We start from the raw sequence: 18,434 nt of genomic DNA on the forward strand, positions 1-18,434 counted from the left end.
TCACATTCAATAGTGTAGGTTGTTGTATAATTGTCCTATATGGGTCTAATCCCACAACCTTTAAAGCAGTTGAAAGTTGTTTTAGCAGTTGGTGAAGTGCCCTTTATATAAATCCATTGCATGTTATTATAGGATTAACTATTTGTTAAAAGAAGAACATACTGTCACCATCACGATTCCTCAGGGCAGAAATGCAATGGGCAGAACCAGTGACTGTGTTATGTTTCTCAATGATTCATCAATCAAAACTTCTTAGGAAATGCTGTGCGTTTCCTTTGTGGTCCTGTGTGTGTGTGTGTGTATGTGTGCGCGCGCGTGTGTGCGTGTTTCTTGATATAAAGCCGCTGCAGAGTGTTTTTTTTAGCAGTGTAACAGTTATATAATCATTCCTGAATCAATCCTTGGCCGACTCTCAGTTTCAGTTTTGAGGAGTGCCGCTCATAACTTGTTGCCGTATAAGTTTCTGTTCATGCGTGCTGCCCGTACACAGTGTCGCCTAAATACTCCAGAGTTGCAGAGTCATGTTGAGGCATTAATTCCTCCTCCTCCCCACCACTACCACCACCACCGTAGCTTCTGGAAGTCTGCCGACGGCGACGCAGAGCGGGGCAGCAGCAGCAGCGGCGGAGACACCACAGCTCGTTATCGCATTTATCCTTTTACTGTGAAGGCTGGCCGATCTGCTGCTTTCCTGCAAAAGGACGGGAAGCTTCAACCAGCGACAGGGGAAGACCTCCTACGGTCGGACCAGCGATGCGGAAACTCCCCGATGTGATTCTCATGTGATTATGGAGTTGTAACAGCTGTCGTGAAAGTACCGCGTTAGGTGAGTGAATCTACTGCAGTTTTTTAAGTCCACAGTGTCGGTTTCATGTACTGAGTGGACGCGCCCTTTGTAAAAAAAATAAATCACTGTAATATTCAAACAATGTTGTTGTTCTCGGGCGCGCGTGTGTGTGTAACAGGATCGCTCGTGACATTTGTTACGTGATCTGTTATTACGAAGCCAAACAGTGTTTCTGTGCTGGATACGCAAGACATCCGGTAGTTTCTACTTTGGTCGTCGACCGTTCACTTTGTTTCCTCAGTAGTGCGCAGACTCGTAAAGCGGAATTGAAACTTGCTCATTATTGTGTTTTTTTTTTCATGGTCTGTCATATAACGAGAGTCAAATGTTCTCAAACATCCTCATGGAAAGAAATGTGGCTTTAGAGAGCTGATTCATCCAGCGTGTTGCCAGTTAATCAATCACAGAAATTTGCATACATTATAGATTATATTCATTCTCTGGTTCCAGCTGGCAGTTGTTTTTTTTCATTCCTTATATTTTCAATTCAATCTTGGGATTTGTTTTAGCTTTAAAAATAAAACAAGCAACTTGAAGATCGCTTTTGGGGAAAACAGTTTTCACCAGTTTCTGCCATTTTAAATGTAAAAATATGATCAATTTATTGAAAACAAATTTCACAACTTCATCTATAATAAAGCACAAAATAACAATTGCAGCCCTGGATGCAATTACGGCTGAAACTAACTATTATTTTCAATATTGACACGTCTTCCCGTCATTTATTTGATGAGCCATGTGTCTGACCAACAATCCCCAAAAGATTCAGTTTATATCACGTTAAGACAATAAAAAGCAGTTAATCAATCAACAATACAATACAAATGCTCCCTGCTGTAAGATATAACATCATTCATCATCAATGGAGTGGATCAGATACCTTACAAATAAACTGAAGCTGAAACATCTAGTTTATTAATAAATTAAACAGTTGATGTTTATTGACCAGTTGCTCAAGTAATTTTCTTTTGCTTCTTTTATAATAGTAAACATAATATCTTTAAGTTTTAGATTGTTGCTCTGATCAAACAAGTAATGTAAATATGTAAATATTGGGTTACAGGATTTTTGTATAGACCGAACAATTCATTGATTAATCAATGAAAATAATAATTTGTTGCACCATAGAGAATTTTTTTATTTACATACCATATCTGTTCAGCGTGTTCCCAAATGTTTCCGTGCGCACACGTTTTTACCGCAGATAAGGAAGGACTTTTTATTTGTTTAGGAACTGAATATTTAGTGTTTCTGATATGGTGAGTTTGCGGTCAGGAGGCAGCATTTATTCTTCGTTCTCAAGTGTTATTTTAGGTCACAATGTTTAGTGTGCAGCACTTGGATGAAGTTTCTGACAATCGAATGTCTTCAGTCATCAGAAACCTTTGACCCCAGTCTGCCATCGGGGCAGCTGGAGGATGACGAGGCAGAAGAGCTCGTGTCACTGCTGTTACGACACGCCGCAAAAGTCGTGACAGCTCAGCAGAGAGAGAGTCTTCACTCCTTATCCAAAGCCCTGTGTGTTGCACGTTCAGGTCAAAGCTGACTGCAGTCTGACGTGTTCCCAGAGTGCTGTCTACCATCTGCCAACAGAAACAGTCTGTAAATAGTTAACTCTCCGTCTCTCTGCTTCTCTTGTTTCTTCTTATAACTTCTGCACTGTAAGCCAGGCTTGTGATTTATAATAAACACACAGTCTTGGTGCCAAAATTGGCGCGTTTGAGTGGTTTCGTTCCTCCGTTCTTCTGTTATTCTCTGTAATATTTAGTGTCGCAACAGTAGAAATTTCATCCGGTGAATACCATAGCTCTCCTTCCTGAAATCAAACCCAATTTCATCAATGAAGCTGAAGTATCCTGAGAAATACATTTGACAAAAACCAAACAGTAGCACCTCCTGCAGTGGCAACAGTCAAGATCTATTTCCAACAAACATTGATAGTTGAGATCAATAAACTGGTCAGAACTTGTGTTCCTGCAGGCTTGAGCAATGCTTTATATAGTAGCCAAGCGCTGCACACCGTGTTTACACAGTAATGCACTGTTAACCCCCTTAAAGCCTGATCAGCAGAGAAGGACAGGCTGATATTTCTAAGCACAATGGCCCTTTATGGAAAACTGAGCTCCACTGTATTAATGACTCTCGCTTCCCTTCGCTTTCTTTTTAAATCTTCCATCAGTGAAATCTAAGGTCATTTCACGCCTGGCATCTCTCGCCTCTCTCCCACTTTGTTTTTTTTCTTCTCTCCCTTGCTCACTGTATGTTGCCTCGAAAATCTCTCCGCCTCTGCTTCACTCTCCTTCCCTTTCCATCTCAAGCTTTTGGTCATATGACCAGCAAACAGGCCGACTGACTGTAGGGGTGAGAGGTGAGGCAGCAGATTTGATCGTGCACTAACCTCCTTGCGCTTGGCTCAGTAAAACGCGAGCATGTGATGAATGCTGGTGGTGCAGAGAAATAGTTGTCAGTTGCTGCGAGTATTGCTGTGGAGCTCGAAGGGTCGAGAGTAGTTTTGACGCTGGTGGGATCAGGGTTTTGTCTCTGTCATGCTAAGAATTGATCCACTGTTATTGAGTCTAATGGACTGCAAGTGCATTGTAGCTAACGTGCAGCATAGCAGAAGTCTTTTCTTGCTGTTCAACTTCTCGTTTTGCTTCAAGCTGTAGCAGCGAGTGACACTGGAATGCAGATATTTCGTGTTTGCTAGATAGGGTTTGCTGTTGTTGTATGAAGAGACATGCGGAAAGTTAAACTTTGTGGAATTTGTAGGTATTTCTCCAGCATTGCAAGGATTGAATTGGAAGCTCCTTTTTTTTTATCACTCGGGTACCTTTTAACATAACTGTTCATTTTAACTTAAATGATGCAAGCGACTGCATGCTTTTATTGTTGTACAGTTTGTCTGCTGGACCTTTTTAACCTCCACATTTCTAGATGGCTTTTTGATCATGTGAGTGCTTAAAGATATAGACCTACTCAAAAAAACAGCTTGCCATTTTCTTTCATTAGTAAAGAGAAGTAGATATTGTCGATTAATGAATTTGCAGTACAGAAATGCCAAAGATACAGTATGTTTGCGTCTCCATTACAGAGAACTGACAAGTTCATTTTTCAACCATAAAAAATACTATTACATATGATATTCACAGTTTTTTGATAACCACTTTTAGTGAATCGTATTAATAATGTTTATCTTAATTGGTTATGTGTTCTGAATAGATTGTGTATTTGCTTTTTGCTCAGAGTTGGATGTGAAGATTGATACCTCTCTCATGTCTGTCCAGTAAATATGAAGCTACATCCAGGAGATGGTTAGCTTAGCATATAGACTGGCCAACAGCTAACCTAGTTCCAGCTACTGTTACCCATAACACCTTTCTCTGCATAGGTACACAGAGACGTTTTTATTTATCTGCAGAGGAGCATAATTCCAGCTGTAGCTGTTGTCCCCTGCTGCTAGTCTTTGTGCTAAGCTAAGCTAACCGTTCCTGACTGTGACTTTAATGGACAGACATATGAGTGGCATCAATCTCACATCGAACCCTCGACAATAAATGAATAAGCATGCTTCCCAAAATGTAAAATTACTCAAGAATCTATATTAAAATCTGTAACACTTTATAATAATTGTAGAAATGATCTACTTGAGTAATGCTTAACTAATACATGACTCAATGACAGGCTGTATCACAAGTCATGCATTAGTTAACCATCAATTATTTGTACCCTTATTAACGTGTTACTTAATTTTGTTGCATATCGGTTAATATATGAAGTAACTATGAATTAACACTCCTGTGATGATCTATTGGATGTGAACTAGTCACATAAAGTCGTACTGACTTAATAATTTGTTAATGTTGAGCAAACAAGAATACATGATGCATCCTGCGTTTCCTTATGCATGAAATCATGAAGTCATGCATTAGGTCTTTCTTGTCTTTCTTTCATTATAAAGCAGGTCTAATTTCAATATAAATACTGTGAATGTATCGAAACAATCAATCCATGAAACAAATACACACAGCCCGTATTCAGAAACTCTGCCTTTAAACAAGCTCTCAGGCTTTCCGTTAAGTTGTGGTGTACAAAACTATTTCACAGTGTTAAACGTGAGGACAGAGCACAGGACTACGTTGGGACGCGAGGAGGCTCACTGTGTGTCTACGTCAGTGACGCTTGGTGCTCAAAACACAGTCAGAGTTGATGGACAATGTTTCCCTGAAGCCGATTGTTTAATGTTAAGATGCCGGCCATGTCATCTGCCCAGAGAATTGTTTTTGATGCCGAAACAAATTCAGGAGAACTGCATTTAATTTTAATGGCAATTAATGATCCATGAATCCCTTTATTTAAAAAAAAAAAAAAAAATGTCTACATGTGTCCCAGTTTATTTCTGGTTCCAGTGAATGACATCAGCTAACAGGACGTCAACAAGTTGTTGCCTCGCAACACAATTCTGTTGTTAGAGACAAGTGCACTGTTTCTGCCCATGTACGGTAATTATCTCCTGATGATAGCGATTTCTCAACTTCTCACTGATACCTGTTCTTTGTTTACATTTTCTAATTTTAGGATTGTCAACGATGAATGCAGAAATACAACCCTTGAGATTTAATCAGAGTTGCTAAGATAAGAGGTGTTTGTGTGCTCTCCTGTTGCATCAGTTAATTGGTATTAGTGTGTTCATTTCTCGACACTTACTAAGTTAAGACAGACAGTCAAACAGGTTCCAGTCAGATGACACCTGCCTGCTCCGACACAAGGGAGTGGTTATATGTCGCTACTTCGTCTCTTGAGAAATGAAGTAGGAACATAGAAGTGAATGTGGTTCAGGGAAACAGTGGAGTGGTTGGTCAGCGACAGATTCTGGTGTCTGGTAGGAATTCATTCATACCTTGTGTTGTTTTAAATAGCGTGATTTTATGTTCTGGATATGGTTGTCAGCCGGCTACAGTCTTACTCACTCCTCTCTGTGACTCACACACTATGACTGTGACTATTGACAGTCTTCTGTTTGGCTGAGCTCTCTGGGGAAGCGACACTGGAAAAGAGAGTTGTAACTGGTAACATTGCAGTGCTGTATTTTCCAATTTTAAAGCTCGGAGGGGTAATTCATTTCAGAAGATTTTTGTAATATTTGTTCAAATTATCTTTACATCGCACACAACAATCAATAAGTCAAATGCTCTGACAAACATGAATGAAGACACAGTATCTGTGGCTGCCGCAGGCCTTGAGTTGTGGCTTAAAGCAGTTCAACAGAATCGGCTTTTCTGTTTTCAGTTGCAAGGAAGTGAAACCTTGAGTGTGTGAGACGGTCACACACCCAAACATTCATTCACGAGGGAAAAACGTCATATTCGCTTGAGATTTTAGTTCCATTAGCTTTTTCTAAAACCACTAAAAGTCTCTTATCTCTTCACTGAATCTGTTTTTTTTTCGTTTTTTTTGCAGGATAAGCATCACAACAGACGGGGGTTGAAGAAATCCCTGCCAGGATACATCCGATTGTGCAGTTACACACATTTGCCAACCACTTCCTCTTTTTTTTCCCCCCAATTGGACAAAAAAATTGCAGAGGACTCTCTGAAATGTCAAAATGGATCACTTTCAAAGCCCCGAAACCTGTATAATCTGGATCAACAGCGATTCAATGATCATGGTCTGACTCGTGCTTTGGGAACTGTCTGATCCGGATTCAAAAGCTGCCAGTCATGTTGGAGCCTGGACCTGTGGATGAGGGAGTATTATGTGGTTCACCATCAGTCTGCCAGTTTTTTTACCAGACGGATTTGTGCGGAGAAGCGTATGAGCTGAACATATTTTATGTGGCAACTGGCTTTTCCTGTGGACTACTTGCTGGGCCTGCCGACTGTGACCAGGATCACCAGTCATGGATAGTACCATCATGCTATTCACATCCCTAATTTCTTGGTCTCCTTGTTGAATAGACTTCTTTGTGTTAAATTCAAGGCAAAATGAAGGAACTAAGGACATCTTCTCACCGGAGCCTTTACAAAGACAAAGGAATTTTATCCGCTGAAAGTCTGAGCCCAACGGGATAAGAACTGAAAACTCTGAAAAATTACGAGATTCTAACACTAAACAAGTAATTACTCAAAAAAGAATCTCCCAGAATGCATTGCCAGAGGAAGAAACGCCTGGCCCGCAACTCTGATTTCTCAGCTATCGCGGTTCCCTCGATGCATGGGTCCGGGTACTTTGACTACACGGTCGAGACCCACGCTCCCAAAGCCCTCGAGGTCATGGAGGAATTCAGACGGCATGAGATGTTGTGTGACCTGGTGCTACATGTCACCTACAAGGAAAGGACAGTGGACTACAAGGTGAGGCACCTTCTAAATTCAATGCAGTTTGTACCCTTTTGTTCAGTTTGTCAAAATGCCAAATTTATATACACACAAGGTACTATAATGGAGCCCTGACCCTGATTAAATGCAGTAAAAGTTTAAAAAAAAATACAATAGATTGTATTGTGGTAACTCTATAGATGCCGTGGCAAGTCATAGTGACTCAGCATTTGCTGCTACATGCTGACAGTGACGGCAGCAGCTAATTGACAAACCTTTGCATAAAATGCATTCAAACGTGCACGTATTGAAGAGAGATGCCGTCGCAATAATGGCGACTTGTTTACTTCAGGTACTTCTCCAGATTCGTGGGATTAAGTGCTTCTGTGTAATTCAATAAATGTTTGTTGTTTTCAGGTGCACAGGGTGGTGCTGGCGTCCTGTAGCCCATACTTCAGAGCCATGTTCACCAGCAGCTTCAAAGAGTGTCACGCCTCGGAGGTCACCCTGCGTGATGTCTGCCCTCAGGTGGTGGGAAGACTTATTGACTTTGCCTACACCTCCCACATCACAGTGGGAGAAAGCAGTGTGTTGCACGTTCTTTTGGCCGCTATGAGGTAAACGTACAGTATTTAAACAGCAGTACACATGCTTGATTTCTTAAATTTGTCACTCTTTTTATCTTTCAATATCTACCGGTTAGAGAATAAACAGGACGTAGTGAATTTCACCGCCATTTACTTTCTCCTCTATAAGGTATCAGATGGAGGACGTGGCCAAGGCGTGCTGCGATTTCCTCACCAAGCACCTGGAGCCGGCCAATGTCATCGGCATCGCCCGCTTTGCTGAGGAGATCAGCTGCAAGGAGCTGCACCAGCGGAGTCGAGAGTATATCAACACACACTTCAATGAGGTGAGGCGAACGTACAGGAAGCTCAAACACACAAGTTATCCTTTCAAATATAATCAGGTCAAGTTTTTATAAAAGCTCATTTTATTGTTGCTTGTACTTTATGTGAAGCAAACATGTGAACGCAGTATATTTACTGTGCAAAGTGGAGGTGTTTTTCAGTGAGAAACAACCAAAAATGTTGTCGTGATTTTTAGCCGATTCTTTGGTCAGGAGAAGGAGAATCAACTGCAACTTTATGACCCCGTACCAATAACATGTTCAGCTATTCAAGTTTGAAATGACAGTAGGTCATTTGCGTATTACGTATTTCCTCCATGAGATCAGTGGCCATTTTTGTTGTCGTCTGATTTCATATTAGATCCTCAGCTGAGTTCTCCTGGGTTTTCACTTTGCTTTCGCTTGCTGCCAGTCTGTTCTCCATCAACCTCCGCTCGTTTACTGTGGCCCTCGGTGCTCCCAGCTCAGCGCTGAAACCAAAGCCCCTGGCAGGCATCGGGTCAGCAGCAAAGCTGTAGCACTTTAAATTCTGTCTTTGGATCTTATAGATGTTGATTGACTTTAAATAGACTGCGCATAGCAAGGCCATAAATGACCAAAGAAGCTCCAGAACATTACAGTTTATGTGCATTATTTAACAAACATTAGTCAGAACCAAGTTCAGGTCATTTGGCGCTCTGGTTGCAGCACCAGTACATTTCACACATGTTCTCTCTTTCCCTTACGCTGTTTCTTTTTTGGCCAGAGGCCTAATGTTTTCGGGTTGTCCGTCAGTCCGGTCCATTCTCATGAATATGTCAGGAAGGCCTGGTGGGAATGTCTTCAAATTTGGCACAAACATCTATTTCCACACAAGGCTCAACTGATTAGAATGTGCTGGTCAAAGGTCACTGTGACCTCGCAAAACATTTTTGGCTATAACTCAAGAAGTTATATGCTAATTAAGACAAATTCACACACGTGTCTAATGGGATATAGTGATGACACTTTGGACAGACATGGACGTAACCTGCAACATGGCTGGTTGGCAGAGGCACACAACCACGAGGCGGTAATGCTAGTTTAAATGGTAGCGACGTTTGTAAGTGGGTGAATGCTCCCTCTGTGGCTGTGTCTTATCTCTAATTCCTGACTCTAATGCCTGCCTACCAACTCGCTGAATAATACTGTACTGCATAAGAAAATACAATCTGAAAACAGACTGAAAAGTGCATATTCAGTAGTCTGATGCCTTTATCTGACTGTGCCCTTGTGTCTCTCTGTCTAAGGTGATTAAAGAAGAGGAGTTCTTCAGCCTCTCCCACTGCCAGCTGCTGGAGCTCATCAGTCAGGACAGTCTCAAGGTGCTCTGTGAGTCTGAGGTGAGTGGCATTCAAATAACTAATTCAAACTTGACTGTCAGGCACGTAACGCTTTTCTGAAAGCCTGTTTGTTTATATTTCTTTTCAGTTTTGTTTTGTGTATTGATGAAAGCATGATTTAAGTCAAAGCGTGAGACTGGTACTGTATATTGCAGGATGATTTGATTGTGGATTCGAGACCAACAGAAACATACAGTCCTTGACATTCAAAATGTAAATTTTAGTTTGTGAAGTCAGAGAACGATTTGTATCTTGTGTGTCACACAACAGTCATCTCATGCTAAAAAAGGTCAAACATAGCACAAATGCTGTTAGTCCAAGTTCTGACAAGAGTGAATGTAGATACATAGGTACACAACAAACGCGTATTGATATGACTAAATACATTCCTATCAGGTGTATAAGGCCTGTACAGACTGGGTCCGCTCGGATATGGAGGGCAGAGCCCAGTACCTGCATGCCCTCCTGAATGCGGTTCATATCTACGCCCTGCCTCCTAAGTTCCTAAAGAACCAGCTGCTGTCCTGCCCCATCCTCAGCAAGGTAAATCTTGCTTTATGTTTTTGTTTTCTATTTGAGAAAGACATGACATTATTTTCAATGTTCCTTACGACTCCTTCTTTAATCTCCAGGCCAATTCCTGTAAGGACTTCCTGTCTAAAATCTTCCAAGATATGACTTTGAGGAAGCTGCCTCCTGCACCTAACCGTGGAACGCAGCTCATCTATGTAGCCGGCGGGTACTTATCTCAAATAGCTTTTATCAACAGCATGTTTTGATCGTACACTTACTGTAAGACACTCTGTAGGCCATTTTGACCAATTTTTCTGATATTGATCATATAAAAATAAACTGATTATGAGACGGCAGTTTGTGCTCACGTTTGATGACATGCATGTTAATGAGTAGGCATTCCTCACAACCATAGACCATGTTGGCTCAAAACAAGCTTTTGGTTTGGTTGTTGTTTCATTATCATGTTGGATGCAAAACATGGATCCAGAAAGTGTCTCGGTCTGCCACCCAGTGGCTGTTAGGAGGTTTATGTATTTGTGTAAGCCCTTCATATATACTGTAGTTTGGGATAGGCCTTATGGCCAAAATCCTCTATCACAATAAAGGTAATTTAATTTCTTGACAACGATATATATCACTATATAGGATTTCTGGTAATTTTATAAATTACCAGAAACACCCAGGTTTTTTTTTATACACTTTAGTACACCATGATACTCTATACATTTGAGGTGATATTTGCTTGTTATTATCAATTTAGACAACGTAATTGTGTATCATCATATCTAAAAAAATTATCTAATCATGATATTATTCCATTGAAAGACAATAAATTATCCTACTGAATTATCGCCCAACCCTAGCTGTAGTGGCAAACTGCATGTTGACCTATTTTCCACTGCCATAAACCACAGGTGTGTTTTTAACCAAAGTGGTAAGCTTAGAACTACCATTAAGATGTTCATTTATTGTATTTATACACTTCTTTGAGTGCAGTACTTTGACTACAGAGCATTTGGATTGTGCAGCTTCAGGTGTTTTGAGTTTTTTGATGGTCTTATTCTAGTTTGGACCTTTTTAAAAAATAGCATCATTAATTTAAGTAAATTTGGTATAAAAGCACAAGTACAAACGGGGTTTTGCAATGTGTTTTTGACTGACATGGGAAAGAGTAGTTTTTGTTTTCACTCGAACCAAATTGCACCACTAAATTTCAAACCGCACCATGAATACATACATAGGTATGTCAGCATATTAAGTCATTGGTCTTTTCTACTGTGTACTTTAGACTGAACATACAATTGTCTCTGTTCAGATACCAGCAGCATTCACTGGACTCCATGGAGGCTTATGATCCCAGGAGGAATGTGTGGCTAAAACTGGCTGACATGGGGTCTGCATGCAGTGGTCTGGCGGCCTGTGCGCTGTTTGGACTCCTTTACACTGTAAGTTGCACCCTTTGTGTCATACCACCAATGACATTATACAAACGTTATTGTATAATATGATATGAGAAATACAAAACTGGGAAACTAAATTCAAACACTGGTTTAGTTCTGTGCCACTGTGCTGGCACATTTCTGTGTACATTTGACATTCAATACTGTAATGGACCAATGTTTGTTTTGACAAGTTTCAACATTGATCTGTTCAGGTTGGAGGCCGGAACATGTCTCTTCAAAACATCACAGAGTCCAGCGCCCTGTGCTGCTACAACCCGATGACCAACCAGTGGAGCCAGCGAGCCTCCCTCAGCATCCCAAGGAACCGGGTCGGGGTGGGCGTGGTGGACGGCTGCATCTACGCTGTCGGAGGCTCGCAGGGCTCCACACATCACAACACGGTGGAGAGGTGAGACATGTGTGAGGATTTGTTTATTTAACGAGGCACTTACGAGAAGTAATTTGATTTTAATGGCGTCTTATTTACTAGGCTGAATGTGATAAGCACAGATTTCCTCCCCCTATGCACACATTTTCAGATTAAGTGCATTTACATCAGTGTAAGTACAGATAATGACGTGATGAAATGAAATGAATAGCTGCCATTCAACCTAAAGAGCAGTCCTGATGTTCGCAGGTATTCGTCTTGACCTAATTACAAAACGGGCTCTTTCAAAACATGTCGAGACACACAATGCAGGAATGTCGATCTGGTTCGGGAAGCTTTACATCTTTTTTGCTGCCACCGCCGAGCAGGGAGGAGTTTTAATGCTGTTATAAATCAGTTTCAATCAATTAATAACAAAAAAGTCACGTCAAGCCAAATTACGATGATTCTTTTTGATATGTAACCTCAATCCCCTTTTGTAATAACGGGTGTATATTTCTAAAAGATGCTGGTCACAAGAGAATTATTAGAACTCATCAGACGCCACTTGGAAGTCTTTTCACAAGAGGCTGCTAAATATAATGAAAGCTGATAAAACAATTGAAATGAAAATTCGATGTGAAACGCATCAAAGGAGATTAGAGCATTTATAGTAACAACGTTTGGCAGAAAAGACTCCGCTCTTGAGGATGCCTCCCAAATGAATCCAGGCAACATGTAATAGATTCAACAGGGAGCTATACCTCCTTGTTCTAGTGCGCTATATTGAGATTATGTATTGTCATTTATCATTGAAATTTGCCTTTGCTGCATGTAGTAATTTCAGGGTTCAGAGCACAGGGTCAGTGTCAGCACATTGACTCAAGAAGTGACTTGCATTCAGTGGTTTTCTCAAGGGCACTTTGCCAATGTTTTAGGGCAGGTGATGTAATATCAGCCACCCTCCTATCAGCAGTTTACAGATGGAATACACCCAGTACCGAGAAGTAATTTAATCATTAACATGCAGTCCAACCTGCCACATCATGACTCAACCCTTTGTTGGTGTTATAACTCATATTGTGCTTTTTCCAGTATTTAAAGGAATAGTCCAACATTTTGGGGGGTTATGTTATTTTCTTTCTTGCTGTGAGTTAGATAAGAGGATTAATACCCCTATCATATATGTTGGTTAAATATGAAGCTATGCAGCTAGGGGGGTAGTTAGTTAAGCTTAGCATAAAGACCAAAGCCAAAACAGCTTGCCTGGCTGTCCAAAGGTAAACGAAGAATGCACCTACCAACATCTTATATTTATTATTTAATCTGTTCAAAAAGCATAGTTTAGAGGTGGGGTTAGGCTGAATTCCCCCCCCCCCCCCCTTTGGACAGAGCTGAGCTAGCTGTTTCCCCCTCCATCCAGTCTTTATGCTAAGCTAAGCTAACCGTCGCCTGGCTTTATTAAATGGACAGATATAAGTGTGGTATTCTCTCCTCTAACTGTCATCGAGAAAGCGAATAAGCCTATTTGAAAAAAATGTCAAGCTATTCCTTTAAAAAGATAGAAAATACCTCCTGCACATTGTATTGACTACGTTTTTTGATCAAAGTAGGATTGAAACATAGTCAATAAAATTGTGGCATGTGGTAGTGTGCAGGTGTCACCTTTCTCTTTATGATGCTTCTCTTAGCCTTGCACCTACCTGTACAATTAATCTTCTTCAAGCTATTCCTTTTAAAAATGTGTTAAATAAAACATGTAGTTTACAGTAGAAGATGAGCTTAATTTGACCTTTTTAAACCGTTCTTGTCTCTATCTGTTCTCAGTGATGTTACAACCTCTTTGGCTTCAAATAAAGCTTGTCAATAGTTGCCAAACATGGTTGCCAGCTTAACCTAATCCACTTAAAGTTGACTGGCTGGTGTAGATTGAGAAGGTTGCATCACACAGCCACTGCCATCACGTTCTGCCGCTCTGATACACTTGTTTGAATATCGTAATTGATTAATATGTAACAACATTAGGAACTGTCAACAGATTATCCCATTGGCTGCGTGCACTGCTCAACTGCTGTTTGGTTTGCAGGTGGGATCCAGAGTCTAATCGCTGGTCCTTTGTTTGCCCGATGTCGGTGGCTCGTCTGGGTGCTGGAGTGACGGTGTGCGGGGGGGTTCTGTATGTGGTGGGGGGATACGACGGGCAGAACCGCTGGAACACTGCTGAGAAATACCAGCCTGACACTAACACCTGGCAGCAGCTGGCTCCCATGAGCACCATACGCAGTGGACTGGGTGAGTGTGTGTTTGTGTGTACTCCTGTCTTTACGAGAGCCAGTCTGATTAAACAAATGAGATATTATGTATTGATTAGTGAGCTTTAGATGTGCTGGTAAGCAGGTTATGTTACCTTCAGAATGAGGAAGGCTAGCTATTTACCCCTAGCTCCAGACGTTATGCTAAGCTAAGCTTCATATTTAACAGACAGGTGTGCGTGTGGTGTCAATCCTCTAATCTTTCTGTCAGCAAGAACACAATTTAAGCTCATTTGTAGTTTTACAGTTTTTATGCTAAGCTAAGCTAACCGACTGCTGGTTCCAGCTGCATATTTATCGAACAGCGTGGTATTGATCTTCTCATCTAACTCTCAGCAACAGTGGGGAATAAGCCATTTTGCCAAAATGTCAATCTTTTCCTGTAAGTTCCCTCTCCGTCTGTCCTTATAGGTTTGGTGTGTGTGAACTCTCACCTGTACGCAATAGGAGGGTATGATGGGCGGAGCCAGCTGTGTTCTGTGGAGCGTTACAATATAGCCAGGAACCAATGGGAGCCCAGGGCCTCCATGCAGCACTGCCGCAGTGCACACGGAGTCGCAGTCCACCACGGGTGCATCTTTGTCCTCGGTCAGTCACTTCGTTAATCAGATTATAAGAAAGTGTTTTGGGAAGTGATAGCATACTCACACAAAAAATATATGATCAATGATCTTATATTTACACAAATAAAGTCAACCTGTTTCACTTTGTTAGGCTCATGCAGAGTTCATAATGTATTATAGATTTATTTTTCTGATTTTATATTTCATTTTTTTTCTTTTATTGTAAGAATTTATCATTTTTCTATAATATAATTTATAATAATATAAAAATGTACCTTTTTTAGAATTATTTATTTTGTGTGTGTTGCTCCTGGGTATTTTAGTATACATTTTATTTTTGATTAAGCTTGTATTGATTCATATTGATTGCCCGGTTTTGTGTGCAATTACTACTTAGTACATGAACAGTTATGTGTGCACTTAACTTAAGTTTTATTCGTATGAGTTAAAAGAAGTCTCTGGTATATTTCACACGTCTAATGCTGGTGAGCCCAAGAAGAAGTTTATGCATGTACAAGCAATAAGACTCTTAAAGTAATTAGATAATTCTGATTAATTAGTAGACAGTTGGGTCAGTAGGCTCAATGTGGCTCAATGGCTAAGTGTTGTTTAATTAAATAGAGTAAAGCGTGGATCAGATGTTAAGAGTAAACGGATGAGAAGGAGGGAAATTAAATCTCAGATCGGAAAGAAATAAACCTTGTTAGTAAATTAAAATCAAAAAATCAGTTGCTTAAAGACAGAATAATTGATCATTCCTCTAATCGGTTTATCAACGGCGCGACTGAACATGTTTTGTTTGTGGTTCATCCAGGAGGCTTTAACCAGCACGGCTTCCTGTCCAGTGTTGAGTATTACTGTCCAGACAGAAATGAGTGGACGTGGGTCACCGACATGCCCGTCGGGTGCAGCGGCATGGGCGTCGCTGTTACCATGGAGCCCTGTCCCGGCAGCCTGCCGGAACAACAAGAGGAGGATGAGGATGGAGCCACATGACGATGAGGACGAAATCGGTTGAAGTTTCAAGTGTTGAGTACATTTTTTAAGTGGTGCTGCTTTTCAAGAGAGGGTTAAGTGAAAAACATTCCAATATGAAAACTCCTCATACCTCCCCGCTCTCATGGATCTCATTTGTATCGCCCTGTGGAGTACTGCACACGTGTTCTGAATGGAAGAGGAAGAATATTTCGACATCTGCTAGGAGGACAGGTGATTCAGAAAAACTGGTAGCATAACAGTGACCTCGCAATGACCAAGGTGCTACAGATGTTCTCAAATAGCTATCAAATCAAATAATGGTACTATTTGATTAAGTATTGTTATTCCTCAGCTGTTTGGAATCTCTTTAGTGTTACATTTGTTTGTAACTTTACAAAATGAATAACCTTCAGTATCCTGATTTCTAATTCCTGTGTTGAAACTCTACCTCTGTCTAAATGAGCACTTTTCTTATGTTTTTCTTTATTTTGTGCCAATATAGTTTCACCCAAAACTGCCATTTTGTGAGCATTCACCATATTTTATTTTGTGAAAATAAAATTAATCTAATGTGTATTTCTGCACTACATTATCATCATTTTTTAATTCACATTTTCTCCAATGCACTGACGTCGGTAAAGAAAAATGGTTTTTTATTGACTTCTTGTGATCTCAAGTGTGTAGGCGCCAATATGTAACAGCACGTGCACTACCACTAGATGGTGGGATTAGTCCAAAAACAGCTGCAACGTCAAATTTTGTGTCTGTTTTTGGTTTTGCCATGTAAAAGTGCCCTAAAGGAACTCCCAGCTTAAACAGAATAAGGGCTCTAAACAATGATGCATTACCATATTAACTGATATACAGTACGTATGGAATTCGCACACTAGCAGTGATGTCCAGTTTGGATGAAGAACATTTGTCCGTGTTTTCTTGCTAAGAGAGAATAATTAGAGATAGCCAGCCGAGCCTTCAGCCGTTACTCCAGCAGTCCAGAAGAACGACCGAAGGTACTACACAACACTGTTGTCATCAACAGCAGACTTCTCTTGTGTGTTTACTTATCTCTCTCTGCACTGCTGCTCTCTGGCTCCTCCATGGGTCACCTGCAATTATCACAGCAGGGCCAACAAAGAAGACGGTTCTGGACGGAGCAATTATTCAAATACATGTTGAGATTTGTGACAGAGGAGAATGACGGAGAAGCAATAAAATGAAGAAAATGCTCATGTATGTTTTGTTGCTTTCCTGGATTAATAGGTGACGGTCACATGTTTCGTCTCAATTTGAATCCATCTCGGATTTCAAAAAAGTCTCTCGGACGTGCAGTGCATTGCGAGCGTTCATTATTGACAGAGCAACCTGTTGGACGACGAGCAGCGATGAAGTGGTGGCAGAGGAGGAAGCGGCAGAGCTGTGGTTGTGTGTTCGGGCCCCGTAGAGGGAGAGCGGAGACAGACGATAGAGTAGAGGGCTCTTACGCCCTACTTAAAGCCCGACACAAGAGCAAATGACTCACATGGCGGACCCGTGACGTAGGCACATGCAAACACAAATATGTCCATACACAAACACATTTTGTTCTTTATCTGTCACACACGCATATATGTGTGTGTGTGTGTGTGTGTGCAAAACAAAGCTGGCTGTCTCTTATTCACAGGCTGTGGAAACAGATTTGCCTCAATGCTTTCATTGTCTCATGAGGGGAGAGGAATACCGAAAGAGATGAGGCACTGTACAGCAGGGAGGTTTGCCTTCCGTAGAGAATCAGCGGAGGAAAATTAGTACACATACAGATGTAGCTGTTGTACAAGTCTGTCGTTTGCACGCTCGCCGCACTAATGCAGAACAGTTGCACAACCCCAAGAGAAACTGTTGGTGGAGGGACTCTTCCTCTGATAGAGCAGCAGAGATGCCATCTCTAAGAACTGTAATAACTAAGTCATTACTTTGGTGCATAGCAGTGTTGTAGTGCTCGAAATTGGTCTTTGTCTCGAGACCACTCTTTGAAGGACTCTGAATCGACTGGTTTTTTACCCGTGCCTTGACCTCGGACAAAGAGGCCTCAGAATTTTATTTCAAGACCACAATTGCGGGGAACCCTCCGATTGCCGGGGAATTGTTTGACTTCATTGTTAACATCATCACTGTGATTGCTCATAGAAAACAAAGGGGCATTCCCACCTATACACACCTCTACAATACCTTTCATAGTACATTTCTACATACACTCATATATATATATATATATAGAAAGAAAAATGGTGAGTAAAGAGGAATGCCTATGGTTTGCATGTTCCACTTTTTTATCGGATGTGTCTCATGCAGTGTGAGTCCCGCACTGGTCTTGGTCTCGACTTGGACTCAACCCCACAAAGTCTTGATCTTGTCTCTTGGTCATGACTTGGTCTCGGTTTAGCTGGTCTTGACTGCAACCCTGGTGCGTAGTGTTTTACATTGACACCAGCAGACAGGCAGAAACTAACTTTGGGCCTGAGACCTGTAAGTGCTATAGGACCTCAGCAAGTGCTCTTCTTGAATGCTTAATTACTCGGATGTCATATTGAAATATATGAACATCGGAAGTGATGGAATCTAAAAGAGCTGATCTGATAATCAATCGTTGCGTAACAGAGCTTGCAGCTTCGCGGCATGCTGAAATGTGCCTATAGGGATTAAAAAGTCTATAGGAGCTTAGAAATACTATAAGTGACGCATACAGTGTGTTGTAACACGGAGCTGTCCGGCCTTTCTCAAGTCTCCGCAGGGGGGAAGGAATCCTGAAGAGGCCGAAGCAGCCTGAATATTACAATAAGGCTTATCC

The 18,434-nt window shown here is 41.1% G+C and overlaps 1 protein-coding gene across 3 annotated transcripts; it reads left to right on the forward strand.

Moving 5' to 3' along the window:
* Positions 1-481: 481 nt before the first annotated feature.
* keap1a (kelch-like ECH-associated protein 1a) lies at positions 482-16,186 on the forward strand. 3 transcript variants are annotated; one of them, XM_079175355.1, is made up of 12 exons: positions 482-826; positions 6,305-7,197; positions 7,579-7,778; positions 7,918-8,074; positions 9,340-9,432; positions 9,829-9,975; positions 10,065-10,171; positions 11,264-11,393; positions 11,603-11,799; positions 13,844-14,049; positions 14,517-14,657; positions 15,447-16,186. In XM_079175355.1, the coding sequence occupies exons 2-12, from the start codon at positions 6,988-6,990 to the stop codon at positions 15,626-15,628; spliced, it is 1,770 nt and encodes a 589-aa protein (XP_079031481.1). In that variant the 5' UTR covers positions 482-826; positions 6,305-6,987; the 3' UTR covers positions 15,629-16,186. The 3 variants fall into 3 exon arrangements, with proteins under 3 accessions (XP_079031481.1, XP_079031479.1, XP_079031480.1); XM_079175353.1 differs by having other exon boundaries at positions 483-826; positions 14,481-14,657; XM_079175354.1 differs by lacking the exon at positions 482-826 and adding an exon at positions 5,594-5,726 and having other exon boundaries at positions 14,481-14,657.
* The last annotated feature ends 2,248 nt before the right edge of the window (positions 16,187-18,434 follow it).

This window comes from Pholis gunnellus, assembly GCF_910591455.1.
Source record: "Pholis gunnellus genome assembly, chromosome: 15".
NCBI classification, from domain to species: Eukaryota; Metazoa; Chordata; class Actinopteri; order Perciformes; family Pholidae; genus Pholis; species Pholis gunnellus.

Bases quoted from the DNA above. Each gene is read 5' to 3' on its own strand.
- keap1a (XM_079175353.1), top strand. From the start codon at position 6,988: ATGCATTGCCAGAGGAAGAAACGCCTGGCCCGCAACTCTGATTTCTCA. The intron at 7,779-7,917 runs GTAAACGTACAG...CTCCTCTATAAG, and splicing joins GTTCTTTTGGCCGCTATGAG to GTATCAGATGGAGGACGTGG. The intron at 9,976-10,064 runs GTAAATCTTGCT...TTTAATCTCCAG, and splicing joins CCTGCCCCATCCTCAGCAAG to GCCAATTCCTGTAAGGACTT.